The 27,750-nt window shown below is 55.2% G+C and overlaps 1 protein-coding gene across 4 annotated transcripts; it reads right to left on the reverse strand.

Moving 5' to 3' along the window:
- Positions 1 to 2,305: 2,305 nt before the first annotated feature.
- On the reverse strand, positions 2,306 to 27,714 carry RRP1B (ribosomal RNA processing 1B). 4 transcript variants are annotated; one of them, XM_047846979.1, is made up of 16 exons: positions 27,497 to 27,713; positions 20,249 to 20,331; positions 18,620 to 18,677; positions 17,259 to 17,344; positions 16,633 to 16,694; positions 16,154 to 16,283; positions 15,230 to 15,294; positions 14,603 to 14,784; positions 12,594 to 12,685; positions 11,861 to 11,958; positions 10,936 to 10,955; positions 10,136 to 10,264; positions 8,959 to 9,623; positions 6,931 to 7,086; positions 5,835 to 5,898; positions 2,306 to 5,060 (listed from the first exon to the last, which is right to left on the reverse strand). In XM_047846979.1, the coding sequence occupies exons 1-16, from the start codon at positions 27,624 to 27,626 to the stop codon at positions 4,867 to 4,869; spliced, it is 2,214 nt and encodes a 737-aa protein (XP_047702935.1). In that variant the 5' UTR covers positions 27,627 to 27,713; the 3' UTR covers positions 2,306 to 4,866. The 4 variants fall into 4 exon arrangements, with proteins under 4 accessions (XP_047702935.1, XP_047702934.1, XP_047702937.1 ...); XM_047846978.1 differs by having other exon boundaries at positions 10,136 to 10,267; XM_047846981.1 differs by lacking the exon at positions 20,249 to 20,331 and having other exon boundaries at positions 10,136 to 10,267; positions 27,497 to 27,631.
- Between the last annotated feature and the right edge of the window lie 36 nt (positions 27,715 to 27,750).

A 27,750-nucleotide genomic window follows, 5' to 3' on the forward strand; every position in this document is an offset into this window, starting at 1 on the left:
CTGCACCAAGGGCCCCGGCTAAGGGCTGCGGGGCTTTGGACCTGGGGTTCTGCCACGTGTGCGGGAACAAATCCCCCAGCCCAGGCGAGACGCGGCTGGTTCAGCGGGTCCGGGTGGGACCTGAGATCGTGTGTTCCTGACCAGTGGGTGTGGAGCCCTGTCGCTGGCCGGCATCCGGGCCGCGAGGGGGCAAACCCACAGCCCCGGGGAGCCCGCGCCTGCGTAGGGCCTGATGCCTCCGTGGCTCCTGAAAGCCCGTGAGCAGGGACCCACAGGAGGACTTACCTTCTGGAAGCTGTCAGGCGTGGACGCAGCTACATGTGAAGCGCAGAGCCTGGCAGGAGAGAAGGTGCCTGGGGTGGGGGTGGGAGGAGCTCCCACACCCCAGGGCTGGAAACGCGTGTGAGCCCTGGGAGCGTCCCCGCGGCACTGCGCCGGCCCTCCTCCAGCCTCTGGCTCCTCCGCGGGCCCCTCCGCCGCCCTGCTCTTGGAGTCGCGCTTGCTCCCTGGGAGAGGTCAGCCCACCCACCGAGGGCTTCCCCACGCTGCCGCCTCCAGCCGTCACAGCCTCCCTCCCGCTGTCCTTACCCAGCCGCTGTGGACTTTATCGAATAAATGCTTCTCAACTTGTTGTAAGCCCTTTGATCAATCTCCGGAGACCTTGAATGGTTGTTGTTGCTAATTCTGACCAGTTATCCCATGTCTTTCCTGGGGAGAGGTGTCTCTGGGCAATTCACACTACCATTTCGGAAGTCCTGCCTCCTTACCATTCTTAGACTTCCCTGAACAGGCACCTGCCTCAGGGCCTTGGTATGTGCCACTCCTTCTGCCTCAGGGCCTTGGTATGTGCTGCCCCTTCTGCTCACAGTACCTTCTCCAGGTACCTAACACATGGCTCGCTTTTCACGCTCTTCCAGCCTCTGTTCAAATGCCACCTTCTTGTAAACAGTCCTCGCCAGCAGTCAGTTAAATTAAGGAAAAAACACCACAAACGAAAATGCTGATTCAATTTCAAGTTCTTTCCAACACTCAATACAAGAAGCATTTCTTCTAGACTGTCTATACTTCTTTGCTGAGTTCGGTAGACACTTAAAAAGGCTCACACGGTGTGAAGCCTGACACTGATCTGTCCCAAACCGGCCAGATGTGTGGGGTGGGAGATTTTCGATCACAGGACAACACCAGACCCTGATGTGTTCCCTGCTCTCCTCCTCCCCAGACAGATCTGATCCCCAGCTGAGCCGTCACGTGTCCCTGGTGCATCTGCCCCACTGGTCAGTGCCACCAGGGCACGGATTCCGTGGGCTGTAGCCCCTGCACCATAGACAACAGAGCAGGCACAGCTGAGCGGAACAATGGCCAAGAACGAATGGGGTTTGTATACGGGGCGAAAATAGTGGTTTTGGAACCTGCCTCCTAAGGACGGTGGCTCCTGTCGTGGCATCGGCTTTCTGCTGCACCCCATGTGAGCTCAGGAAAAGCAGGGACCGCACAGAGCCCGTCATGGCAGCATGGGACAGCAGGTACCCACAGGGAGCTCGGAGCCTGGGCGCGGAAACCGTGAGGAAGCCCGTGAAAGACCACTCTGAAAAGCGATGGTTTAAGCACGACTTCGGGTCTGTGGTGGATGAGTGATGGGAACCGGTTCGCTCCCCGATGCCGGCAGCATCTTAGGACAGGGAGGGCGGGGCGAGGCCCTGGGTGCAGGGAGAACCGGACAGACAGTCAGGCCTGGGTGTCCTTAGAGCTCCTCTGGGACTTTGCATTCGGAACAGGGAATATTCAAACTCCCACAAGGTATCGAATGGAAGCCCCAGTTGATGCTCGAGCTACATTTCAGGCCGGCAAGAGCCTGAAACCTGACCGCCCGCTATCCGAGAAGTGGACGAAGGGACGCGGGGGTGGTGGTGAGACCTGGGGTGAGGTCAGGACTGTGGATGGCAGGGGGAGGCTTTCCTGGTATTCTGGTCGTTTTCTGGTTTGAGTGACCCTCTGTGGACTTGTTGGGGCTCAGGCCACATGCAGCTGGGAAATCTGCTCGGGAACAGGTGCAGATGAGAGCGAGCGCAGTGTGGAGCAGAGGCGTCAGGCCTAGCAGTGGGGTCTCTGCTTCAATCATCCAGGAGACCCCAGAGCAACCGCTCGCTGGTCCCGGGCGGTGGACGCGCGGAGAGACAGGTGCCTGGAGAGGCTTGCTGTCGGGTGCCCAGGGCTGATGTCAGCATCCCGCAACCCCCATTACACTTGTTCCCCGAGACGTGTGTTTTCACGCACACGGACAGCCCATGTCAAGTACAGACCCGAGTGCAAAGACAGGTTGTGTTTATTGGCCTTGGGGTTGACGTGACAGACACACTCTGCAGACGTGAGTACAAACGGACTGTAAACAGACGGATCGTGCCAGCAGAGTCAGGTAAATGCAGAGAAGACACACAGATCAAAAGGCAGGTTCTACTTCAAGTTCTTTCCAACACTAACAACCGCTCCCAGCTGTCCTTGACCCTTCTTTGTGCTTTCGGGTAAACAGGAGTTGGAAAGGACGATACGTTTATAAAGCGTAAAACCAATTTGTACAAACCCGACCAGACGAACGGGGGAAGAGGGAAGATGCTTGTTTTACAAAATACCCTAAGACCACCAGCATTAATGTAAATCATTCCCATTTTTGGACTTCCAAGCCCCCTTAGCAATTGTCCTAGGAAAATAACATGCACCAGATAGAAAATTGGTATTCTAAATACATTTTCTTCGTGTGACACATTCTTGTTGTGGGTATAGGTAATGAGAATGAAAACCTTTTTCTTCTTCCTTTCTTTCTTGCCAAAATGTAGGCATTAAAAGTAAACCACAGCAAACCTACTGAACTCACCCACAGAATGGAGTCAGGACAGATGGAGACACGGGCAGATGGAGTCCAGGGCACCCGGGTCCAGGAGCATCGCGGGACCGGCAGGCGCATCTCTAGGACGCTCTGTGGGGGCCTCTGAGCAGACGGGCGCGCGTGTGCCACGAAGGGCAGGCCCGCGCTCGGCCGCAGAGCTGGCGCGCCGTCTTGCTAAGACACCTTCATGCTGCTGGGTTATACGGCCCGTCTTTAAAGCTAAAGCGAAAACTGTTAGAAAAATAATCTGGCCAAGGATAACAAAACGTTTTTTTTTAAAACAAAAACTTAAAAACATTTGGATATTCAAATCTAACCTTTTCATACGATCCGATTTGGTTTTGAAGGTGATTTTAAGTATTTTACCAAATGCAGCACATAACCCCATGCAAGCACCACCACAAAGTCACCTCGTACGTTAAGACTTCTCGTCACAATACTACTTGACAGTTCAGTGTTCGTTATTTTCCTCGTGGCCTAATTGTGACAACTTTAACACAGAGCAGGCAAAGGACAAGGGTTACACTTCCTTCCCTGGGGGTCACCTGACCCTGCAGAAGCAGTATTGAAGATGAAGCCCTGCTACGATTACGTGATTAAGAAACCAAAATCAAATCAACACAGTCCCACGATCCCGGCGGGCGCCCCATGTCACCCAAAGTGGTGGCTGGTGCCTCGGTGCCACCGAGGCAATGCTGGGGTCCCCTCTGGGGGAGGAGCGATAGGGGTGGCAGCTGTCACTCCTGGGAGGTCCCCTGGGCAGAGAGCGGGCCAGGGAAACACTGGGCACCCGCGGGCCAGGCCTACAGACCCCCAAATCTCCTATCTCTTCCTCAAGTGTGCGATTTGTTATTTCGTTAACTCAAAAAGGAGCTGGGGGGGCCCCGGTGACTTTCCTTGGGCAAAGACCTGATGTCTGAATCTGCGCCCCGTCCATCACGTGGGCTCAAGGGACAGACGTAGCTTCCCTATGCTCTGTTCCTGTTTTTCCAACTGAAGTCTGAGTGCCTCCCACTGATGTGTGTGATTAACTAAAATCAGAACTCTATGAAAATCTCAAGTGCAAGCTTCAGTATTTCAGATTAAAGGTAGCTACGAGCAAATAAATATGCACAAGGAACCCTTAGCGGCTGCTTATTTCTGCCTTCTGGCAGGAACTTCGGGTTTTCAGACACTGTTGCCACACCTCTGAAGAAATGAATTTTAATCTGAGTTGGGAAAGCTGCTTTTGGGGACACCAGTCACTTTGGGTGCTGGCGCAAAGGCTCGCGTGTAAAGAGGAAGGGAACCGGAGCACGAGACCGGGAGGAAGGCGCGTGCTCGCGGTCCCAGGTGAGAGCCGAGGAGGGGCACTCACCGGTGAAGACACTTTGGGCTGGCCTGAGAGGTAGGAACACAGGGAAGGAGACGGGCCCAAGGGCCGGAAAGAGGCGCCCCGAGGACAGAGGCTCTTCTCTCCCCGCCCCCACTGCAGGGTCACTCCCCCACCCCCACCCCCCCCCTGTGCTGGGCACGCAGAGAAACTACCACCGAGTTGCTGATTGGGGTTCGAGCCCAACACAAACTGCCAAATGCCCACAAGGCCAGGGGAAAGGTGGAAAGCCACTGGAAACCAGCCCAGCATGGCAGACGCAGCGCTGAGCACCCAAGCTCCAAACAGTCGGCTGGCCAGGACGTCCCCTCCAGGCTCCCCCGGGGCCTGCAGCAGGGGGAGTGACGGTCACACCGCTCAGCTCCCGCACCGGTGGGGGTCAGAGAAGTCACCCGCGAACGTGCGACCCCGGAGGGCTCACGCACCAACAGCGTTTGTGGCAAAACCACCACCAAGATGCTCGCAGAGGGGTGGAGGGCTAGCGGCTCTGCTCAGACCTCGTTTGTACGATTTACGGTGATTTATAAAACAATAAAAACCGCCCACCTTTTCAAAGTTATAATTTATAGAATATCTGTACAAAAACAGTCTCTAAAAGGACTCTGCTGCTGCCCTAGAAAAAGTCCATAGCCGTGGGCCTTCTCTTTGGCGTGGCGCTCAGCGGCTTCTTGGCCCCCAGGGGGGTGCCGGTGGGTGAGCCGGTGGCGGTCTTCAGCACGCCGTGGAGGGGCCTCTGCTCAGGGTTGAAGGCCACTCGGGAGGGGCCCGTGGGGCTGACCAGGATACTCTTGTCTGTCTTCTTGAATTCTGTGGCGGGTGAAAGCAAGGCCACGCGTCACCAGGACCTGCGCCTCTCCGTCCCCCCCGCCCGCCCGAGCAGCGTCCCCCGTCGGTGCTCTCGCCGCTTCACACCGCCGGTGGCCCCGCGCGGGCTGGGCCGCTCGCTCCGTCACGAGGCCCTGCAGATAGCGGGCCGGGAGCTTTTCGAGGGAACGGGAGTCCCTATCGAGGGTGCTCCACGGGAGCGCGTGAACAAGTGCCCGAGGACAGCGCGGGGGGGGGGTCGGGTTCTGAGAGGGACTCTGGGGGCCGGGTGGCGGCGGAAGGTGGATGGACCTGAGGCTCCAGCGGATGCAGGAGGAGCCTTTCTCTGCAGGTGACCTGCCACTCCGGCCATCTCCAGCTCCCGGGACAAGGCCTCCCTGACGGTCCCTCCCCACCCTGCGCGCGCACACACAACTACTTGTGGTCCCTATGAAGAGTCAGGTCTTAAACTCATCGTGTACTTTCAGAACGTGTGGTTTCCGTTGAACTGAACCAAAGCAGTGAGCGGCACCAACGCCAAAAGCAATGAGACGAGACTGTCTCTCTTTTCCTGTCTCCTCATGGGCAGGTGACTCCACGTGTCAGCAGAGGCAGCTATGGCTGGGGGCCGTCAGATGCCCCCCCAGGCTCTGAAGCGTCTGGGTGGGCAGGTCCGGGGACACAGCCTCCTTCCAGAGGCCCCGAGTCCCCACGACCCTTGCAACTCTGGACAGCAGGACCTGCAGGTGCCCTGTGGGAGACGCGCCCCATACTTACCCGCAGTCATGTTTCTGTTCAGCCCGAAGGTGACCTTCTTGGAGCTTGAGGGCGTCTTGTCTCGCTGTAAAGGGAGAACAAAGGGGAGTAAGTCGGTGGCGGTGGAGGCCCCGGACCTGGCATCTCTGGCCACATAGCGGCCTCGTGCTGTGTCCTTGGGGAGGGAAGCCGAGCACGGTGGTGTCTTAACAGCTTCTAAGTGACGGCAAGCAGCTCGCACTTCAAGGCCGTGAGGACCCCACCCACTGAGTTTTAGTTTTAGCGCGTACATGGGACAGGACCACGCACTGGGACGGGCTCTTGCTCAGGGGGCAGGACGCGCCTCCCAGAGCCTCCCAGACCCATCTCGGTGTCCCAGCAATTCATCAGTTAACTAAGTCGTTTCTCATTTGGGAAATTCCTGGATGCGGACCACTCTGCATGATGAAGCACCTGCCTTTGCTGCGTGGATCCCACGATTCCACTCCGCACCGTAAACGCTTTACCGGAGGAACTAGTCCTCTGTGCGCCAAGTCTCAGGCCCTCAGGCGAGTGTCCCTAGGACGCCCTACCTGGGACTAGTTAACATGGCAGTCACGGTCCAAGGCTATTTACACAGCAGCTACTCCCCGGTGAGCCTCTGCCCCGGCCTGTCCCTTGATCTGCAGCACCCAGGGGCAGCTGGCAGAGCTGACCCTGTGCTCCACGACAGCCGCCGCCCTCTCCTGCCACTGTGACGGGGACAGTGCCTGCTCCTCCCCCACCCTGACCAGCCCCGAGTCCTGGGCGGGGGCCCTTGTCCCGGTCCTCCCCGTCTTCTAGGCCCGTTTCGTGAATTCTAAGGTGAGGCACCACCCACCGCGCACCTGCAGGTGCCCTGACCAATCCCTCAGTCCCTCCCAGGTCACCAGGAGACAAGCCCCAGGACCACTCGGGCCTTCTGCCCAGCAGACCCAGGCTCCCTGAACAGGCCCCCACGTGCCATGCCATGGGCAGAAGCAGAGTCCCGGCGCACAGAGCCCCAGGCGTGGCCTTTAGGCAGGAAGGGGCTGTGCGGCTGTGGGGAGGGTGGAGGCGGAGGCAGGGAGACCCGGGGCGCTGGGCAGAGCTCACGGACCTGCCCGGCAGGGCGCACAGAGACGGCAGAGGCACTGCTGCTCTTGGCTTTCCTGAAGAACAGGGGCTTCGGTAAGAAGGGGGTGTCGAACCTCACGAAGTCATTCTCCGTCCTCAGCTGCTGCTTCTTCGAGGGGCTGAGAGCCCCCCCACCGCCCTACGTGAGGGAGGGGCGAGAGGAGAGGAGAGGAGAGGGGAGGGGAGGGGAGGAGAGGGGGGAGAGGAGGGGTCACACCCAAGCACAAGGAGGTGAAGCGGGACGGGGGAAGGGGTGCGCACGCAGCCAGGCGGGGCCCCCAGGATGCAGTGTCTGCAGCTCAGACACCCCATGCCCGCCGCTTCCCAGACGAGGTTGACGGCACCTCTTCACGTGGCAGGGCGCAGTCACGCGCACACGACGGCTTCGCTCTCGTGGCACCGTGCCCACCGGGCCAGAGGGTGCCTGTCTTCCCACCCACAAGACCCGCCTTTGTGTATCTTTAAACTTAGGTCCCCTGTTCTGAGGATTTCTGCCTTTCAAAGGCCACCTGTTAAGTAATTCGTTTTTTTTCTTTTTTCTTTTTTCAAGTTTATTCATTTTGAGAGACAGAGAGAGCAGGCAGACGCAAGGGGCAGAGGGAGAGAGTCCCAAGCAGGCTCCACCCTATCAGCGCAGAGCCCAACGAGGGGCTTGAACTCACGAACTACGAGATCACGACCTGAGCCGAAACCAAGAGTCTGACGCTCAACTGACAGACCCACCCAGGCGCCCCCATTTTCTCATTTCTGATCCGAGACATCGTCCTCTACTGAAAGTTCGGTAAGAAAGGGCAAAGGTGACATCTAGTGAGGCCCTGCGGGTCCCTTACGGGCAGATGAAGAACATTCACTGGGTGTCTGACAGCTGACCAGCACCCACGGCAAGGACCCTGCTCTGGCTCCGGGGTCCCCGGGGTCCGGGAAGCCCAACGTAGCGGACGTCGCGTTGCCAGCTTCCACCAGGTCTTGGTGTTCCTAGCTGGGGAGTGGGCTGCCTGCCCTCACAGAGCCCACAGCGCTGCCGGTGAGGGGCAGACCCGGGGGGCCTCTCTTGCGGACCTTCAGCCCCACTGGCAGAGACACAGGGCCTCGTTTGGGAGGAAAACCTCCCGAGACCCCGGGGCTTACTTCGCGCTAGTTCTAATCCTGAGAGAGGCTGCCAAGGGCCGGAGGAACGAGACAGATTTCCCTGATGTTCTCAGCAAGGAAAGAGCAGCCAGTGAACGCGTGAAGGGCCAAGGGGCGATGGTACAGGCGACAGAGCTGGTCAGGGGAAGGTCAAAGGTGAGAACAGGCTTCCTGGAGCCCGCTGGAGAGTTCCGAGGGCTTCCCCAGCGAAGACTCGTTCTGACCACAAGCTGAGCTAACCGCTCGGAGACACCATCGTTCTGGGATCAGCACGTGACCCAACCCACTCAAGTTCCCGCTGAGCAAGGCCTCGGCGAGCTAACCGCGCACGGCAGTGCCTGCAAGTACCAGAGGGGGACGCGGTCAGCAGGCCTGTCCTGGAAGGGCGGGGAGTGAATACCGCAGCCTCGCGGCTCACGAGGTTTTCGCTTCTACCGCCACCGCTGAGACGTGAGGCTGCCCTGAGCGGCCCCCACGTGACTGGCGTGGCTGGTGTCCCAGCGGAACTGTGCCGTCACGGGTACAGATGCCTCCCAGAGCTTGACCGCTCGCTTACGCTGGCTCAGACGTATAAGCAGAGGCGGCCTCTTCGTTAAAGAGCAAAAGAGAAGAAAATGCTGGGCTCCGTCTTTGGCCGAAAGGGCCTAAGGACTGGCCAGGAGCTGATGATGAGTCGAGGCCAGCGCCCGACAGCGACTCGGTCTGTGCACTTACGCTGCGGGACGGCGGCGCCCCCCACGGCCGTGGGCACGACGTCCCGGCCCGGTGCCCACCCCCCCGCAGCCTCGGAGTAGCCTCATGGGGGACGGGGAGGGCCACCAAGAGTCTGTATTTCCTCGAGGCTGGACGTGTCCCCCACCTGCCCCCGCAACGGCTGCCTTACCAGAGCCTGCATGAGCCTGGCTTCGGCCTTCAACACTCCACGGCGCTCCAAGTTACACATCTCTTTCATCTTCTTTCTCTTTTTCAAGATGGCGGCTTTCTGATGAGACGGGTCGTAGAGGTCAAGGCCGCTGGGCTCCGCCTTCTTTTTCTTCAGTCTCCTGCCCGGGGGCAGGCCGGCTGGACGGCCCTGCTGCTGGGGTGGGGGCCAGGCCAGCGCGGGGGGGCCGCTGCCGTTGATCGGGAGGGCTCCGAGCGTCCTCTGCCTCTTCTGGACCGGGGCTCCGCTGGCAGGGGGTGCCGGAGGGGACGGTTCCCGGGCCTCGTCCCCCCGAGGCAGTGGTGGTGTGGACTCCGAGCTCTCGCCCTGGACCCTCAGGCTTCTCTTTCTCGGTCGTTTCCTCTTACCCTGCGCTGGGGCAGGCCCCGAAACGCTGTGCTCCTGGGGGTGAGGGGCAGCTGGTGCCCCCAGCTCAGCCGCAGGCATCTTCTGGGCTCTTCCCGGACTTCCCTCCGGCTCCCCGCCCCCGTTCTGTTCTGGGGGCAGGGCCGGAGCCCCCGACCCTAAATGCTCTGGTTGGAGATGGACCTTCTTCCTCTTTTTCCCTTTTCTCTTCTGAACGCTGCCTTCGCTCTCCTCTTCCTCAGCAAGGAAGGACTTGTTTCCTAGAGACACACACACCAATACACAGGTGCCCACGGCGGGGAGACGGTTTCCCCGTGTCCCACCCCCAGAAGGGCCCAGGCCCTCCGTGTCCCCCACCCCCCGCAAGCGTTGTCGTGGGCGCCATTCCCTGTCCCAGCTGGGACCACAAACCCTCTTAAGGCCTGTTCCCACAGGGATGGGATGGCCATCACCATGGTTTTCAGGCCCTACGGCCCTCCCCACGGGCCTGAGGTGGCAACAGAACACAGGCTCCCGAGGGTGGGGTCTATCTGGTTCTCCACCTCCTTGCCACCACCCTGAAGCGGCCCCGAGGAGGAAATGAACACTTGTAGCTTAGGAGGCCGTAGAGGTTCCACAGAAAACGACACACGTTCAAAGCTGACGCTCGGCTCTGGAAGGACCTGGGGAGACCCGGCCCAGCCTGCCAGGGCTGCAGGGGCGCACGCCACTCCCCGCGGGCTGCCCGCGTCCTCCACCCCATCCCGCGTCCACGGCAAGCCATGCAGCTCACCTCCTTCTTCCTCTGGGTCGGTTTTCTCTAAAAGTTTATTTCCTTTTTTCTTGTGCTTTCCTCGGTTGAGCGTTTGGTCATCTCCCTCAGCAGAAATGTCCTCAGCAAAACTGAGCCGGGATAGGCTGCCTGCTGGACACCAAAGCCACTCTGGTCAGCTTAGAGACTGGCAGACTCTGTCCCCACCTGACACGGGAAGATTCCCCACCTGAGTCCTGTGTGCTCATCTGGGCTCCTCACCGCCTCCCCAGCCCAAACCTGCCAGCTACTGATGGGGACCGCGCGTGACGGGTGACACCGTGGGGCCTGCCCGTCTCTGCACTGCAACCGGGGTTGGGCAGCTGCCCCCTATTCTAAGTGCCCAGGCGCACGGGGGGCTGGGGGAGCCACCGGCTCGCTCATGTCCCTATGGACAACAGCTTTGCTCCAGGGGCTCAACCGACCACAACAAAGGAAAGGGGCCCCGAGAGCTTAACTTCTCTTCTTCCTAAGGAATCAAACTGGCACCTTCCTCGACCACCAGAAATCCTTCCCGCTAAGACAACGATGCCCCCTTCCCTCCGGCCTCAGGTCTGGATCCGCTGGGTCCCCGGGATGGGAAAGTGGGCTGGCTGGAAGAGGCCCGGCACTGTGGCTCTCACAAGGGCCCTGCCGAGCTGACGCCTTTCACAGGGAAAGGCTGCTATGTCTTGTGTTCCCAGTCGGTGTCACTCAAGCCCGTGTTTCAGTACGTGGCATGAGAGTCTCAGTGGGGCCCTGCTCACGTAACGTCGTCAGGGGTAATCCTCAGACATTCTCACCTTCGGAGAGATCCCGAAATCTGAAAGAGAAATCAAGAGAAGTTCTGAGAAACCCCTTCTTTCCATGCTCTGCAAACACCTGCACATAACTTTTAAGATGTGCTATTTGGACGTGTGTTAAGTTCACTTCCTTCTCCCTCTAGAAGGGGAGGCTTGAGGCAAAGGCCCAAAGTGGAGGACGAATCGCCCTCAACGCCGACATCCTCCAGGATGTGGTGATCCAGAGATTCTATCTTGGTTCGTTCACATAAACTGAAGAGATGAGAACTTCCTTCTTTAGGTTGAAGCTGCCCGTTCTCTTCTCCGTTCGCCCAGAGGAGAAAACGCTCCACCCGGTGCTGGTGTCAGGACAAGAGGGTGAGGGGCCGCGTGCTGGCGGGAGGCAAGGACTCCGGCGGCAGAGTACCGGGGAAGGGGGCGTGGACAGCAGGTCTGAGTCCAGCCCTGTCACCTGGTGGCTGCGGCCTCGGGCCAGCCGGTTACCTGCCCTGTGCCCCGGCCGGCCCATCTGTGAGGTCAGGAGTGACAGGTCTTCCGGGGCCTCTCTGAACATGACATGATGCATGTCAAGTGCCCCGAAGGGCGCCTGCTCACATGGAGGACAGTTAACTTCGGGTGCCCCCTGCCGCCAACCGTGGTGCTCCGTGCCAAACCGCTGGGATGGCCACAGCGACACCCACTACCACATCCGGCCCGGCTGCGGTGGGGGTGAGGGAGCGGATTCTCGAAACCCCTGCCCACCTCGCGAACACCTAAGCAGCATACTTCATGCCCTCAGGACGTGGCCCGGGAGGGGAGCTACGGGCACGTGAAGCATCTGCTGCAGGGGTGGGGGAGGGGGGGCAGCCGTGTGCGCGCACCGCTGCTCTGGCTACAAGCACGGAAGGCCGGGCGGACGTCAGCGGAGCGCCCGCCAGTCACTCACTTCTTGATGAGTTTGGAGAGACGCTTCCTGTTGAAGGGAGGGGTGTTCTTCCTGTTGGTGATTTCCAGGAGTCGGTCAGCAACAGCCTTGTAGTCGAACTGCGTGAGAACAATGAGACGTAAATGAGACGTAAACCTGCAGCCAGACCGCTGACTTAGAGAGTCATTCCCACTGCTAAGAGAAAGCAGCAGCGTGGATTCCAGAAGCATCCAGCAACAAGACGGTCTTATTAAACACAAACGAGTGCTAAGGTTTGGCGACCAGATGGTTAAGCAGTATCTTTGAAAAATTTGCTGTTTGTTCTTGGGGAAACTATTCTTTATCTGCTTTATTTGTTTGTTTATTTAAACAACAACAACAACAACAACAAAAGACCTGTGGGAAAACACACCACATAAAGTCTGCCTGGGTGTGTGCTTCTTCGCAAATTCAGTCTCGGTGTCCAACTTACACTCGGTAACACGGGAACCTTTCCTTATGGGAGAAGCACTGAGCTGGCCTTGGCGTACGAATGGAACAGATCCCAATGGTTCAAGCCAAAGTGAAGACTGACATCTTTCAAAATTCTGTCACGTTTACGTTTCTTTGTCTCCAATAAGCTCGTGTAAGGAAGGTGACTTCGGCGAGTGAAGGGATTAAAGACGACTTAACAGGCAGGCCTTGTGGATAATGAGCTCTGACCCTAATTCCCAGCCGGCCGGGCCACTCCACGGCAAATCTACGTCGTACCGACCTGGAGCAGGGGCCCGGCGTCCTCCAGGCGCCCGCCGCCTCTCGCCGCGTCGTCGCGGACGCCGTCCATCCTGGAGTGCTGCTGGCTCAGTGCTGTCAAAACACACCCAAGACACAGCTGCAAACACACGGCAACGACTACTTCCGTTGGAGCCACTGCCTCACTCACGTCTCCTTGCACAGAAGCCCCTGCAAATACACTTATGATCTCCCCAAGGAGTCTCGTTAGAGGAACTCTGGGAGAAAGCACACATTGCACATTCTGCCTTTTAGTTACATCACAGACACATCAGCTGCCGCCCTCCGCGCCCCCGGCCCAAGGCCAAGGGGTCAACCTGCGGTTGTGGCAAAAATCTACACCGTTATTACACTAACTTCTCACGGAGCTGCTGCAGGAGACAAATTAATACCGATGCAACTTGTAGCAGTCAAAGGATAATTCAAGGAGTGCTGAGGCCCATGAAGAAGTAGATAAAGACTCACAATTTTTCAAATCCTGTGAGTTCGTTAGTGGTGTGGCCTCAGGGCACAGCCTGGAGAAGAGAGCAGGACCTTGTGCTTGCTAACAAGCACTACAGAGGAGGCTGGGAGAGCGTCTCTGGTTCAGACAGAAACCTGGTGCGCAGGGGTGAGCCAGAGACAGGTCCTGTGACCACACGACACTTGCTCAAGGTCATCTGATTAACTCTGTCACCTACGTGGAATTTAAGATGAGACTTTTTCTCCCTTTTTAAGATAGTGATTTTTCTGGTTAAAAAATAATGTATGGTCACTGCGGAAAACTTACAACAGACAAAAGTACAAAGAAAACAGAAGTCACCCATAACTGCCACGCACGACCAACAATTGACATTTTGGTATCTTTCCAGATTTATTTTTATTTTTTTAAAGCTTATGTATTTGAGACAGGGAGCGAGAAAGCACGAGCAAGGGACGGGCCAAGAGAGAGGGAGAGACAGAATCCCAATCAGGTTCTTCACTGAGCGTGGAGCCCGATGGGGGCTTGAACCCACCAACCGTGAGATCGTGACCTGAGCCGAAATCACGAGTTGGACGCCTAACTGACTGAGCCATCCAGGCGTCCCTCTTTCCAGATTTTTCAAGGCACAATGTTAAAAACACACTTGGCTCCTTGTACAGAGAGAGTCTGGTGTTCTGTTATTAAAAAATGTGTAAATTAGGGGCGCCTGGGTGGCGCAGTCGGTTGAGCGTCCGACTTCAGCCAGGTCACGATCTTGCGGTCCGTGAGTTCGAGCCCCGCGTCAGGCTCTGGGCTGATGGCTCGGAGCCTGGAGCCTGTTTCCGATTCTGTGTCTCCCTCTCTCTCTGCCCCTCCCCCGTTCATGCTCTGTCTCTCTCTGTCCCAAAAATAAAATAAAAACGTTGAAAAAAAAAATGTGTAAATTAAATCCCATTGCTTTTTGAAATCTTTGCTTTTTAAGGGCTGAATGACATGTCAGTGCCGCGCCGAGACGCCGTGAACCACCGCCAGATTAGATGGGCTGCAACTTGGGACGCAGGCTCCACGTGCAGCCGCTACAGACGCAGGAGCAGTCCGCACGGTGCCCGCCCACAGCGAGTGCTATCCACCCAAAGGGAAGGGGCCCTGGAGGGACCTGGGAGACCAGGCAGCAGAGCTACAGAAACAAGTGTGTGTTTGCAGTGTGACTGCTGAGGACCCCCTTGCAGACACAAGTCAACATTAGGATGTTTTAGGCATCCCAAAATCCACAACAATAAAAACAAATAAAAACCGAAGGAAGAGCAAAACGATGTAAAACCTTCGAGGGAGTCGTGGTCCCGGGAGAAGGCACGTGCCCGCCACCCAGGGCCCCTGGGCAGGTGTGGGCCTTCCATGCAGCTCTGCGCCCTTTCTCTGGGGGAGCCCACGGCCGAGCCACGTGCGCTGACCTCCAGGTCGTAGTCAGCAAGATTCCAACACATATACCAAAAAGTGCCCATCCGATGAGAACTTTGTGTAAAAAAAAGGCTGCCGGAGGAAATTCTTACCGGTCTTCTTTCTACTGACGGTTTGTCTCCACACCACCTCGTTTTCAGGCGTTTCTTCTTCAGAGGGCTCACCCTCGCCCGCCTGAGGCTTCTGTTCCTCGAGGGTCTCTTCAGGTCCAAGAGGAGACTGGTCCACGATGACTTCAAGAACACCCCTAGCTATAGTCTGCACCAACGTCTGGCTGAGGGTGTGTAAGAAGAGCGACGAGAAGCTGGTTACAACAGAGGGCCTGGCCCTGGCTGTGGCCTGGGAGGGCTGTGGCGGGGAGAAGCCACCGGGCACCTGCTGTCACCCACTGGCGTCACCCACCGGCTGCCGCGCTCCAGAGCCGGCCAGGCGCGGCTGTGGCTGTGCAAGGCCGGGGGTGGGGCTCGTGGTGAAAGCAGGCAGGGCTGTGGCCGAGGGAGGGCGGGGCTCCTGGATGCCTGAGACCACACCGCAAAGCCAGTGGAGCCCAATTAGGACTCCGAGCTTCCAGAGTCCAGCTTCCAGAAATTCAGAGCTCAGCCGTCCGTGGCTCTGGATTAACCAGCCCAGGTACTCGCGTGGCACTTCACAAGTTTACCACCATCACCCACAATGAAGCACCAAATGAAACAGAGAAAACAAACATGGCAATCACTTACTCCTTAGTCTTGGCGGCGACTTTGCAGAATGGATCAATGAACCTGAGATTCTGATCTGCCAAAAGCTGAAATTTAGAAACAAAATAGGGAAACAATGAGGGGAGAAAAAGAGCCTTTGCTCCTGATAGGTCCTAGAGAGAGGAAGCATTTGCAGTTTTCACGTAGGCTGACGAAGGTCAACACCTCTCCCGGAGAGCCGCTTCCAAGATCCGCTCTGCGTGAATCATCCAGACGCTCTGTGCCAGGCTAAAGGTCACCTAAGGGTCACGGCTGTCTTCCAGCCACCGGGGCATCAAAGAAACCCCCCCCATCAACCCGTGCTGCTCTGCGTTCTCTCCCCTACAGACAGGCTCTGCTCGGACACCATCGGAAACTGTTCGGACCAAGGAACTATCCCTGCTTTCTTTTAATGAAAAGAACACGTGTTCGCTGCGGAACACTCATAAAATAGTGTGCAACTAAAAAAATAAAAAAGGCCTGCTAATTCCAAATGCAGATGATCACCTGCAGGCTAAAAACACGTCTCCTCTCCCGCACTGTCCATTCACATGTAAACAGTGTCGGAAGAGGCGTGCCACTGGCACTGCTGCGTCTATGGCTTTTTTCCTCCTGCTTTTTAAAGAGTCAACACCGCGAGCACATCCTGCTGTTACTACTGGACTGTGTAGGCGGCTTTCAACTGTTTTACAAGGAAGCCTTCCGAGAGCGCCCTCAGTGCACGATCCTCGTTCACGTGCCCCACTGGCCGCTTAGGATACATTCCCGCACGGAGAAGGGTTTGTCAGGTCGGGTGGGAGCGGCGCTGGGGACACAGGTGCCGACAGCAGCCTGTCCTCCGCCCTCCAGGCCCACGTGGGGAAGAGCCAGAGTCCGGACCAGGCGAGCAGCCGTGTCACTGCCGCTGGCGGGAAGTCTGCTCCTTACCTCTCTCCCTCCCACTTTGGACAGTTCGTCCAGGTAAATGCCGATGAAGTGGAACTTCACTCCATCAGGAGACTGGCTCTCAGGGTGCAAGATCTCCTTCATCAAGACGTCTAAGAATAGCTTGATTCGGCTGAAGAACACAAAGCACACGGCTGCGTTAACCGCAGCGTGGCCGAAGAACACAGTCACGTTCACCCCCGGGGCCACACCGCCTAACACGACGCAAGGCTGAAACAGTCCCACGAGGGAAAAGCAGCCACCGAAATCGGTCTGAAGCGCTGCGTGTGTGCTCAGCCCCTCGAGAAGCCTCTACCGGGCTGTGAGCTCTTCACGCGTGGGGAGCTCTGCCTCTCACAGCAGGTAAGAGAACGGGAGGCAAAGAGGAGGCACTTCGTACGAGCTCATGGAAAGGCCTGAGAACCCACTGCTACCTCGCAGGTTTCGAGGCTGCCCAGTGCCTTCCCAGGTCCTTTACCGACCTTTCTTCCCAGCCGTTTCGCTTGAGAACTTCAAAGGACTGCCTCAGGACCAGACGGATCAGCTAAAGACGGACAACAAATTGGTCACAAAAGGAAAAGCAAGGTCAGTCGGCACAGCAAAGACCCTGATGGAACTGCTACAGCCTGCATCTCCGAAGTGAAAATATCGTCACGACAACCGCATTTACCTTTTCTTTTTTTTTTTCAATGTTTGTTTTGAGAGAGAGAGAGAGAGACAGAGGGAGACAGAATCCAAGCAGTCCCCACACTGTCAGCACAGAGCCCGACGCGAGGCTTGATCTCACCAACCGTGAGATCGTGACCCGAGCGGAAATCAAGAGTCGGACACTCAACTGACTGAGCCGCCCAGGTGCTCTGCATTTACCTTTTCCTTTTCCGCAGAGAGTGTTAACTAAGGATCCCAAACTCCTCCCCAACAGCTGAAAGAGCAGAGCCGCCTTCGAGCGCATGTTCAAACGCCCTCCCTTGATCGCGTTACCTCTCAACACACTAAGCCTGGAGCCCCCTCTGCTTCACAGATAAACCTTTCCCGTTGTTCTCAAGACGCTCAACATCCCCCCTTCAGGGGCTTCTGAAGCAGACGGGGTAAGGTGCTCAGATCTTACCATATAGTACTTGCCCAGGCGCAGCCGGTCTATCCCCTTCCACTCTCGATTCATCGTTTGCCAGAAGGTTTGAATGAACAGGTGTTCTGCAGTGAACAAGAGGCTTTGAATGCTTGGTGTTCACGCTCATGCGTTACCATAAAGCAAGAAAGTAACAGAGAAACAAACTAGCATCACTTATCATTTACGTTCTCCAAGGGTTTTCGGCAGCTATTTGGTCAATAATTAAACGTGCTCGGTGATTTCCTTCATGTTTGAATAAAAACCTACTAAGACAGGAAGGCTGGTACTATCTTGATGTTCAACTACAATGCTCCGTGTGGCCTTTGTCTTTATCGACTTACAAGGCCAAGTCTATTACAATATTCCTATTAAATATTTTACTAAAATATTTTTGGTCTATTAAATATTTCTATTAAAATAAAAAACTCTCTGAGCCACGTCTACGGGCCCTTCCCACCCACCTACACCTAACAGTGGATCCAAAGCCCTTAATTTTGATGAACACTTGGACGAGCTGCGTAGAAACTCAGCTTTTTGTTTCATGTTCTGCGTCAGCTGGATGAGCTCTAACAGAACATTCTATTTTTCTCTTCTGGGCCACGAAACTACCACTTTTCCATCCAAAAATAACTGTTGATTTTCTTGGTTTTACTTCTTTTTGCATAATTCTTTCTTGATAAGTGAAAACCTAGACGATATTCCACGTGTGGAAGTCGGCTGGGACCTGGCTGAGACCTGGACAGCCACTGGGGTCACTAAGGCCGGGTGGATGGCTCTGCTCCAAGGAGCACCAAGCAGCACCCACCAACTCTGCCGTCTGTTTTTCCTTTGTCAGTGATCAAAGCCTGAACATCTCAGGAAGAATTCACCTCTCCCTCCGCTCTTCTTGGTACAGCGGGGCTATTTTACGGTTTATTACCAATGACGACCTCAACTGGCTCCGGTCTCCAGGAGGACAGCCAGGCATGCTGAGCTTATAGCACACACGGGCACAAGCACACATGGCCCCTGGGAGTGTTAAAGCAGCTCAGAATCTGGAGACTCTGGAGATTTTCATTTCTTAAACCACTGTTTTGAAATCTTTTGAGATGTCACCCGTGATTCAACCGCACAAGGTGCCTCTTTTATTTGCCCTCTTTTGGGATCAACATCTAAGCTCATCACGGCTCTCCCACAGGGAAGGTTTGTCGCCTGACGTCTGCACACTGGAAGGAAGCCCCAGGTTCACGTGCAACAAGCCCCCTGGAAAACTGGAACTTGAAGGAAGGAGAAGAAACAGTATTGCCTAGTTTCCTAGGCAAGTTACCAAAGCTGATGAACAAGAAAGTTTGGAAAGTCATGAAAACGTCAGGACTTACGGGCCTCCGAGTTGTTAACGACGTGGACGAGCTGGGAAATCGTGTTTGCTAGCTCCTCCTGCAAAGGCGGGGTCGGGGAGAGACAGCGGGGTTATTAGGGGGCAGCACGGCGAAGGGGACAGCACCCAGCCTGCTCTCCTCCCGCATCCGCTGGGGTCTGGACCTCCTGTCACGTCAGTATTTGAATTTTACCGGACGTGGAACTTCTGGTCCCAGCGGACTACAACGTAACATGCCTGTGAGGGTCACGCCGCCTGGTTAGAAAAGTATCTATCTCTAGCTTTAGCTCCAATGACCTACAGGAGTAAACGAGCTGTCAATTCCTGGCTTCAAAAATATAGACCTTAAAGTGAGATTCTATTCTAAGCCCCCGATCCTGGAACACGGGAGCTGGCGAGGGGATCGCCGATGGGTAGACCCGGGGACTGCCACTCCGTAGGGGTGCGTGTGGAACCAGAAAGTCCTGTGCTGGGCTTGCTCGGAGGCAGGCTGCAGAGGCGGGGGTGCGGGGTGGGGGGGTGAAGCAGAGGTTAACGGCTCCCCTCCAGGCTCTGTCCAGGGCAAGGGGTCAGGTGCAGAGCGCCTGCTACAACGCAGCAAAGCTCATTTGTGGGGAGACTTGGGCGGGCTGGCTCTGAGAAGAGGCCCACCCTGGGGAGTGTCAGCGAGAGAATCCTGTTCACAAGTTACGTGAGAAAAGAACAGTCCTCCTCGGCATTCCTGGTGCTTCACCTGGCCTCGAGTCCTCTTCCCCCATTTTAACTGAACTCCAGACTGGAAAATGACGCTCTCGTTCACGTTTTCTTCCTCCACTAAAGCTGTCGGCTGTTACTTTTGAATGTAACTTACAAATATTTTGCCCTGCTGTCCTACTCAAAATATGTTCAGTGCAGTAAAAGCAATAAATCAAAGCCCGCTACTACGCGGTCTGGGAAAGCGGCAAAGTTGCACATTGAAATCCAGACAAATACAATCTGTGGCGTTTTATCTACCGAAGCGTTTCACACCGCGCTGCTCAAGGCTTAGCCTCCACTAGCTGTTACACACCAGAACAAAGGCCTGTGGACACTGAAAGCCGTTTCCCTACAGCGCCTTGGTGGTGGGGCTCAGGGTGCTTGGCAGACGGGTCCAGAAGCACGTGCACATCTGTGCGTCTCCACGGACTTCAAGGGTGGGATGTCGGGTGGGGGGCCACCGCTTGCTTTACAGAGATCCTGGCCCCGGCAAGGTGGCTGCCCGGTCCTGGCACCCACTTGAATCACGGCAGAGGTGAGCCCAGAGCCCGGTGCTCACAGGCTCTCGGACCAGTGCCGTGCCCTTATCGACCACGAATAATAGAAGAGGAAACAGAAACTAAAATAAGTCACGTGACACCTGCCGTGGAACCAGCCTATGAAAGCATGACAGTGAAATACCAGATCTCCCTTTATCCATATTCTTCGTTGTTTGAAAAGGTGACTTGGGCACCGTGTCCCTCTCTAGGTGGACGAGAGGTGGGCAACTGAACCCCGGGCGGTGACTGCAAGCTGTTGCTGTGCATGGGGGACCGACACAGCAGGGAACGAGCAAGCCCCTTCTATCCATCTGGGCCACAACACCCAGCCAGAGGACAAGGGAACTGTGTGTTACCTGTAGGAGGGGTTCGTCCTGCACCCACATGCAATAGAAGAGCCCTTTCCATATTTTTAGGAGTTCTTCTTGACTGAAACCTCCTAGGGGACAAAACAGCACAGACGTCTTACTTCAGAATCCTCCCACTTCCTGTCCCAGCATCTCGCGCTGCCTCACGGGCAGCGACAGCAATACCACATTTTCATTCTTTCGCCCGCAATGTCTTTTTAAATTTGAGGCACACACTTCCTTGTGGTACAAAATAAGCACACACAGGCTATGTCGTTTTATCATCTCATCCTGCACACCAACACTTTCATCAGTCTTACAAAATAAAACCGCGAATCCTACGAAAGATGGGGATTCGCGTCCCGTATACCCGGCTCCACGGAAACCGGCAGAGCTCTGGGACGTTTTTGCAAGGATACCTTTTTAAGGATCCTGCCACGAGGTCAAACTCGGCGAAACCCTGATCTCTTTCCCTCCTGGTTATGGTTTTCATTTACTGGGCAATGATAGCCTGTTTGAAGGGACATCAACCTGGTTAGCCTTCTTCTGACTCATTTTCAAGCCCTGCACTATACCTCTGACTGAGCTACGAGTCACACATAGCCTTCTAGGTCCTGGGCAGACCCCAGGTGTCATGGAGAACAAACACAATCCTCGAGTCTTGGGGCATGTTACAAATGGCCTGTGTTAATACTTCACTAGCAGGTACTAGGAAAAATCTTTCGGAGTATCAAAGTAGGACAAAGGAGGCAAACCTCACAAGTACCTCACAATACGTATACATTTGGAATCAATGTAATTTCAACGTACCAAAAGAGAATTAAAAAGTGGCAAACAAATCCTTTTTGACGTACTGAAGTTTACTTAGTATATTCGGGGTGAGCTTTGTACCTTTAAAGATATTTACATACCTAGGTATTGGTTTCCAAGTTACTGAAGACCTTTCTCATATCAACAATTTTATTAGGGCACATTTTTATTCTTTGTGATAGTTCCTCACTTAAAACCCATACACCAGAAACTACAGTGAAGTTTATTACAATACATTTCCTTTAGGGGTTGGGCAAATCACGTGGCAACTGCCCCCCCCCCCCCCCCCCCAACGCTTGTTACGGCACAAGCCACGCCTGGGCGCCTATCGCTGGCACAACTGTGGCGCCAGTGACTGATTCCCCTGGACCCCCAGATCGGAGACCGCCGCAGTCAGGACCACAGGAACTCTGTCAAAGTGACCTGTACTTACATTCAGTCATGTTAAGACTAATGAATTTGGGGTTGGGGCGAGGATCGCCAATGGCTGGGAAAGCATCAGATGAAAAAGCACAGTGGAACTTGGAACGGATACGTGAGGCCGGCAACACCCAAACCTACTGACCCATCTGGGCCCGCGACACCCGCTGGTCCTTCGGGGCCTGCAGACCCGACTCTCCATTCAATGCAGGATGTAATGCAAAAGAAGGGCACGGCACCACCTGGTAAATGGTCTTACCAAAACGAACCGACATCATGTCGAATCTATTTAAGATCAGCTTGGGGGAAAATACAGGGGACAGAGGAGTATGTCAGGTGAGACCATGGCTTGTAGCTAGCAAAACCCCAAACACGAGAGACTCCATGGGGCAAATGGCGCAGTTCCTGCAACAAGCAAGCTGCAGGAGGAAAAACCACGGATGGGCGCTGCAGACCGAACGACCACAGGCACACCGGGTCTTGCTTGGATTCTGATGAATTCTGGAAAAATGGAGACGATGATGGGAAAACCCAACAGACTAGGTATTTCATATAGAGGAGTTTTTTTAAAAAAGATGTGATAAGGGTACTGTGGTCATGTTAAAAAGAGTCCTCATCTTTTAGAGATACACACTGAGGTGCGTGGAGAAGAAATGAGATGTCTGAGATTGCTTCCTAAGGCTTTCGTGGGAGGAGGAAGTGGGCAGATTACACAAACCGGGTATTAAGAGATGCTGCAGCAGAGTGACGGGTACACTTTTTATATGTTTGAAACAGTCGTAATAAAAAACAAGGAAACAAGTACTGTGTGAGGTTACCACAGCGTTACCATGGGCTGTTTCCGTTCTCTTTGTGTAGAAAACTCTTCACAAGGGGACTAGAAAGCCACAACCACAGGCAAACTTACGAGCAAACAAGACTGAATGTCGCCGGTTCCCGTGTGAGGCCTGGTGCTGGCTATCCCCGTTTCTGCCATACTGTTTGCCCCTCCAGCGCTGCCCCCTACCAGGCAGGGCCCAGCGGGGGAGGCAGGGGTCTAGGTGGGGCTCGCCAGACACAGAGGGGAGCCGGCAAGCTGGGCTTATTCCAAATTAGCGTGAGTCCTCTTGGCCACAGGGCTGGTTCAAGGCACAGACGACCTCCTCGCCGAGGCTCCTGCTCAGGCTTCAGGAGAGTCGCTCTCTCCCAGCAGACTGGAAGGGGACACAGTCCGCACCTGCACTCGGCCACCATGCCACTTGCTGGGGAGCCTGCCTGAGAAGGGAGCCAATCTAGGGGAGCAGAGTCCGCTGTGTAGGAAACAGTTCTGGCACTATCAGTCGAGCTCCTGCATGAGGCTGTGCTTGGTTTTTCCCCTTGAAACTAGTTTGGCTTGGATGTTCTGTCAACTTGTAACTGAAAGAGTCTCATTCAATAACACACTTTTATTGCAAAAAATTCCTATTCATATATTACACCAGAAGTTACACAATCAAAGGTGCCTTGTTCACTACCTCCTGGACCCCAGAGGGACCACTGCTATCTGCCTGATGTACATCTTTCCATCCAGATCTTTCCTGTGCTTCGACATAATACTTCTATGCAGCACAGAAACGCACAGATGCATAGCTGTGTATACAACCCGAAAAGCATCGCATGTTCTACATACTCCAAATTCTGGCCTTTTTCACTTAAAAATAGCACAGTGTATGTTTATCTCCGGAGGATTGTTCTAAGTGCACCCGTGTGTCAAATCAGCACCGAGTGACGATGCGACAGACCGAGTAACTGTGCCGAACCCACGCCTGTAGGAGTTGGAGGTGCGGCAAGCTCTGGAGAGGCTTATGTAACGAAGACTGTGGATTTCAGCAGAGTAACAGAGCGACAGTGGACCCCAGACGGCGGGCAGAAAGGGGCTGCACGTGAAGACATATTCTCAGTGTTTCATCCTACGTGAGGCAGCACGAGTGTGGTGGTCACAAACCCACGGCGAGGCCCCAGCTTGCCACTTACTAGCTGTGCTGCGGCAGAAAACCGTCAACGAGCCCGTAGGCCTGTGTCCTCGCCTACAATACGTGCACGGCTTACGGTCGGGAACAAAACTAAGAGCACGTATGAGAAGCACTTCGTAAGATGAAGCACGACCCCGTTGGCAGGTGTGAGGATTGTCTCGTGTTCTCCACCCATAGGCCACTGGAGCTCTTTTCCCTCTGGAAACATGTATTTTCAATACATGTAGAAAAACCACTCATTTTCACCCAGGAGTTTAGGTGGTAAAAGCCAAATACCAGTTTCTTTTAAACTTGTTTTTAAGTCTTTTTAAAATGTTTATTTACTGACTGAGAGAGAGGGAGAGGGAGAGGGAGAGGGAGGGAGAGGGAGGGAGAGGGAGAGAGAGGGAGAGAGAGGGGGAGAGAGGGGGAGAGAGGGGGAGAGAGGGAGAGGGAGAGAGAGGGAGAGAGAGGGAGAGAGAGGGAGAGAGAGGGAGAGAGAGGGAGAGAGAGGGAGAGAGAGGGGGAGAGAGGGGGAGGGAGAGGGAGAGAGAGAGAGAGAGAGAGAGAATTCCAAGCAGGTCCGTGAGGAGCCTGACATGGGGCTCGATCCCAAGAACCACGAGACCATGAGCTGAACCAAAACCAAGATTCAGAGGCTTAACCGACTGAGCCTCCCAGGCGCCCCTGGGGTTGAGTTTCTTTAACTTAATGTCGCTTAAGTTTCTGGCAACAACATAGGTTTAGTTATTTCACAACAAATGGGGTGAACCTGAAGTGAGACATGGGCTAAGTAAATTCCAACAAGCTGTGAAATGAGAAAGCCTGACGGCCACTGTCAGCACACGATGAGCTCAGGAGCCATGTGAGGTGGGGGCGAGTCCACACCAGGGTCAGTCAAAACATCCACAGCTCTCAGGGAGCCTGGGTGGCTCAGTCGATTAAGCGTCCAACTTCGGCTCAGGTCATGATTTCACGGTTTGTGGGTTCGAGCCCCGCGTTGGGCCCTGTGCTGACAGCTCGGAGCCTGGAGCCTGCTTCCGATTCTGTGTCTTCCTCTCTCCCTGCCCCTCCCCTGCTCACACTCTGTGTCTGTCTCTCAATAATGAATAAATGTTAAAAAAAAAACAAAAACAAAAAAACAAAACCACACACACACACACACATCCACAGCTCTCATTTATTCTTACTTCTCGGTCCAGGAACCCCCAAACGTGTCAGAATGAAGAGACACTTCCCCCATCACTGTATCTGAGACCCTGGCAACTCTCAGTTGTACAGTTATTTTATGTGTCACCAAATGAAAGAGAGCAAATAAAAGTCACAAGGTTGACTTCAAGATACATCTCAGTTTCTGTAGATGTCAAATGTTTCAAGTTGCATAATCAATAAAACTGGGGGGGGGGGGGATTTGTCTCTTTTGTTCACTGCCCTATCCCTGGGGCCAAGAATAACAATAGCACGCAGTAAGTGCTTTGTGTTTGCTGAAGACAGACGAATGATCTCTCATGAGTAAAACCACAGACAGTGGTCATTCTGTGAGTGCTCTGTGTGAACAGTTAAAGCACCAGAGCAACATTTAGCTCCTTTAAGCACTACAAAGATTTCCAATTTGTTTCCAAAATTACAAGGCTACGGGGGCGCCTGGCTGGCTCAGTCAGTAGAGCATCTTACTCTTGATCTTGGAGTCCTGACTTTGAGCCACATACTGGGTGTAGAGATTACTTAAAAACAAAAAAATCTCACAAAGCTATTTATGTTGCTCACGGGCAGTTCTTTGTATCAGTAACATTTGAGATTTTATTTACTATGCCCGAGACAAAAGGCAACAGACTTTGGGCCTGCCGGTGAGATGCAAATGTCAGGACAAGTTATTTCCCACCTTGCATCTCACGTTGATGGGAGCACAGTGGAGGCAGAGGCCTTGCCTATTTTGCCACGCCTACGACATTCGCCTTGCAGCTCCTCTTATGCAGGCCCAGCGTACTCCACGCAGCGTGGACATGGTGGCAAACAAAAGCGTGAAACAAATCACTCTCAGCGTGATGGGCGCAGAGCAGACAGGACCTTGGGGGCACTGGTGTAAACCCCCGGCATCATGGCCCTGTGTCCCCTCAGCGCTTCAGATCCTGAGCCTGCTCATCAAAAAGGTTTGAGCAACAGGTTCTGTCTGGCCATCTTGGCCCGTATGTACTGCATCTGGCCTCTCTTCCATTCTTGTGTTCAGACAGGTGAGTCCGCGGATGCCTGCACGTGCTCCCACTGCTCCCACTTCCAGCCAAGCAGACAGATTGGAAACTTCCATTGCCCGGTGGGGGGAGGGGGCGCAGAATGATACACTAACAGATGAGGAAGAAGCAACCTAAGTGTTGCCATTGAGACCCACTGGATAGTCTGGAATCCTGGAGGGGTGGGGTGAGATGGGAGGCAAGGCACTCTGGAGGAAGCTGTGTTGAACGGGATGCTAGGCGTGAACAAGAGAAGCAAAGGTAGAGAGGTGAGAAACAATGCGGATCCAGGACGAAGCAGTCACGTAGGGGCCGAGGTAGGAAGAGAAAGGGAGGACGGACCATTACCTGCAGACCTGGAAACCCAGGGAAGTAGGTGACATGGTCAGAACCGCCTTAGGAAGATGGCCCTGGGCTGGTGTGTGGAAGATGGGTTTAAGAGCGGCGCCAACGGAGTTAAGGAGACTGGCTAGGAAGTGATCAAGTTCAGAGGTCTGGCTGAGATGAAGGGGGTCTTCAGTGAGGTCAGAGGATGTCAGACGGTGAAAAATGGTAGAAGCGAGACACAATGGGTGAGGGGTGGGGAGCGAAGATCCGGAAGGAGTCTAGGCCGTCACCACATGTCCAGCCGGAGTGAGTAGACAGTGGGGACAGCATCCAAGATACGAGAACACAGGCGGCAGAGGAGAAGCAGGAGAGAACGGGTTTTAGGGGGAGGAAAACGAGCACTTGTGGGCCTCTGAGTCCGAGGTGCCCCTGGGACAGATCTGCTCTAGAGACTTAGACTTAGGAACCTTCAGTGTTCTGGGGATGCCCGAAACCATGTGAATGAAATCCCTCAGGGAGGTCCCTAACAGAACTGACGTTAGGAATTCGGCCCTCATTCCTTTCTAGCTGACTTCCCGTCAGACTGTTACTTTCTTTTCCCTGGGCAGTCTTTTTGGGATTTCTCCTCCAAACAAAACAAACTAAGAAAGTCAGTACTGGGATAGACGGTACTCGTTCTTTCAAGTAGACTCTAAATGCATTAGCATTAGCAGTAAATCCAAATTCATCCCTGCACAACGTAAAAGCTCCACCGCCTATGGTGGTTCATGCTCTCGAGGGTTTACAGAACGCACCTTGGCTCAGGTAAATGAAATCCTTCAACAGCACCCCACTGCAGTTAAGAAACGAACCAGAAGGCCCCGTGTGACCTGGCCACTGCGGTCTTTTCCAACTTTAAGTCCTAACACCCTCCCCCTCTCTCACTTAACTGGTCTTCCAGCCACTCCTAGGGCAGCTTCGCTCTTCTCTCCCGCCTGTTGGAATCCGTTGAACGTCACCCAGAGGCCTTCCTGGAACAGCCTATGTAGAGGAGCTCCCTCTTCCCGTGATTTTCCTTTCCTTGCCTCCACTTGTAAAACTCTCTTTTAGTTATCCAGCCCCCGCCCCGATTTACTAGTGCAACTTTCAAAGTAGGGATTCTCTCGTCTCCTGTAACTCCCGCACCTCAGGTGGGTGTGGGTCAGATAAACACGTGCATGAACGGAGAGCACAGCAGAAGAAACCGGGCTCAGTTTGGTGACTCAAGGGGCAGGCTCAGGGTCGGACAGACTCGTCCACTCCCGGCTTCGCCACTCGCCGAGACTTTCGGCAGACCATCTCGCCCCTGCGGGCTGCAGCCCCTCCACCGTCACACCCGGCTGGCCCCAGCAGGAAGCGGGTCCCACCGCGCGGAGGCACACAGGGCCGCGGCGGGAGTGCGAGTCCGCGCCCGCCGCTCTCCCGGCTCCCCCCGGCCCCCCTGCCCGGCCGCCATGTGGCGCGGCTGACCGCCGGGCGCCCACCTGTCTCCCTCTGCGTCTTCACGCTGATGTACTGGCGCAGCTTCTTCACCGCGCGGTCCCGGATGCCCTTCTCGTGGGACGCCAGCCGCTGGGCGAACTGGAGCTCGGCCGGCTGCATGGCGGGGGCCATCGCGCCCGCTGGACCATCCCCGGCCGCAGCCTCCCGCCACCCGCAGCCTCCCGCCGCCGCCGCCGCCGCCGCCGCCGCCGAGCAGCCCGGGGCCGCGTCTGCGCAGAAGGCGGCTCGCTTCGGC

This window comes from Prionailurus viverrinus, unplaced genomic scaffold (assembly GCF_022837055.1).
Source record: "Prionailurus viverrinus isolate Anna unplaced genomic scaffold, UM_Priviv_1.0 scaffold_42, whole genome shotgun sequence".
Classification (NCBI taxonomy): Eukaryota; Metazoa; Chordata; class Mammalia; order Carnivora; family Felidae; genus Prionailurus; species Prionailurus viverrinus.

Excerpts from the sequence above, each read along its gene's own strand:
- RRP1B (XM_047846978.1), bottom strand. The coding sequence starts at position 27,626 with ATGGCCCCCGCCATGCAGCCGGCCGAGCTCCAGTTCGCCCAGCGGCTG. Across the intron at positions 12,686-14,602 it reads CGTCAGTAGAAAGAAGACCG|CACTGAGCCAGCAGCACTCC; the intron begins GTAAGAATTTCC and ends GTGTTTTGACAG. Across the intron at positions 11,959-12,593 it reads ACGCCGGGCCCCTGCTCCAG|TTCGACTACAAGGCTGTTGC; the intron begins GTCGGTACGACG and ends GTTCTCACGCAG.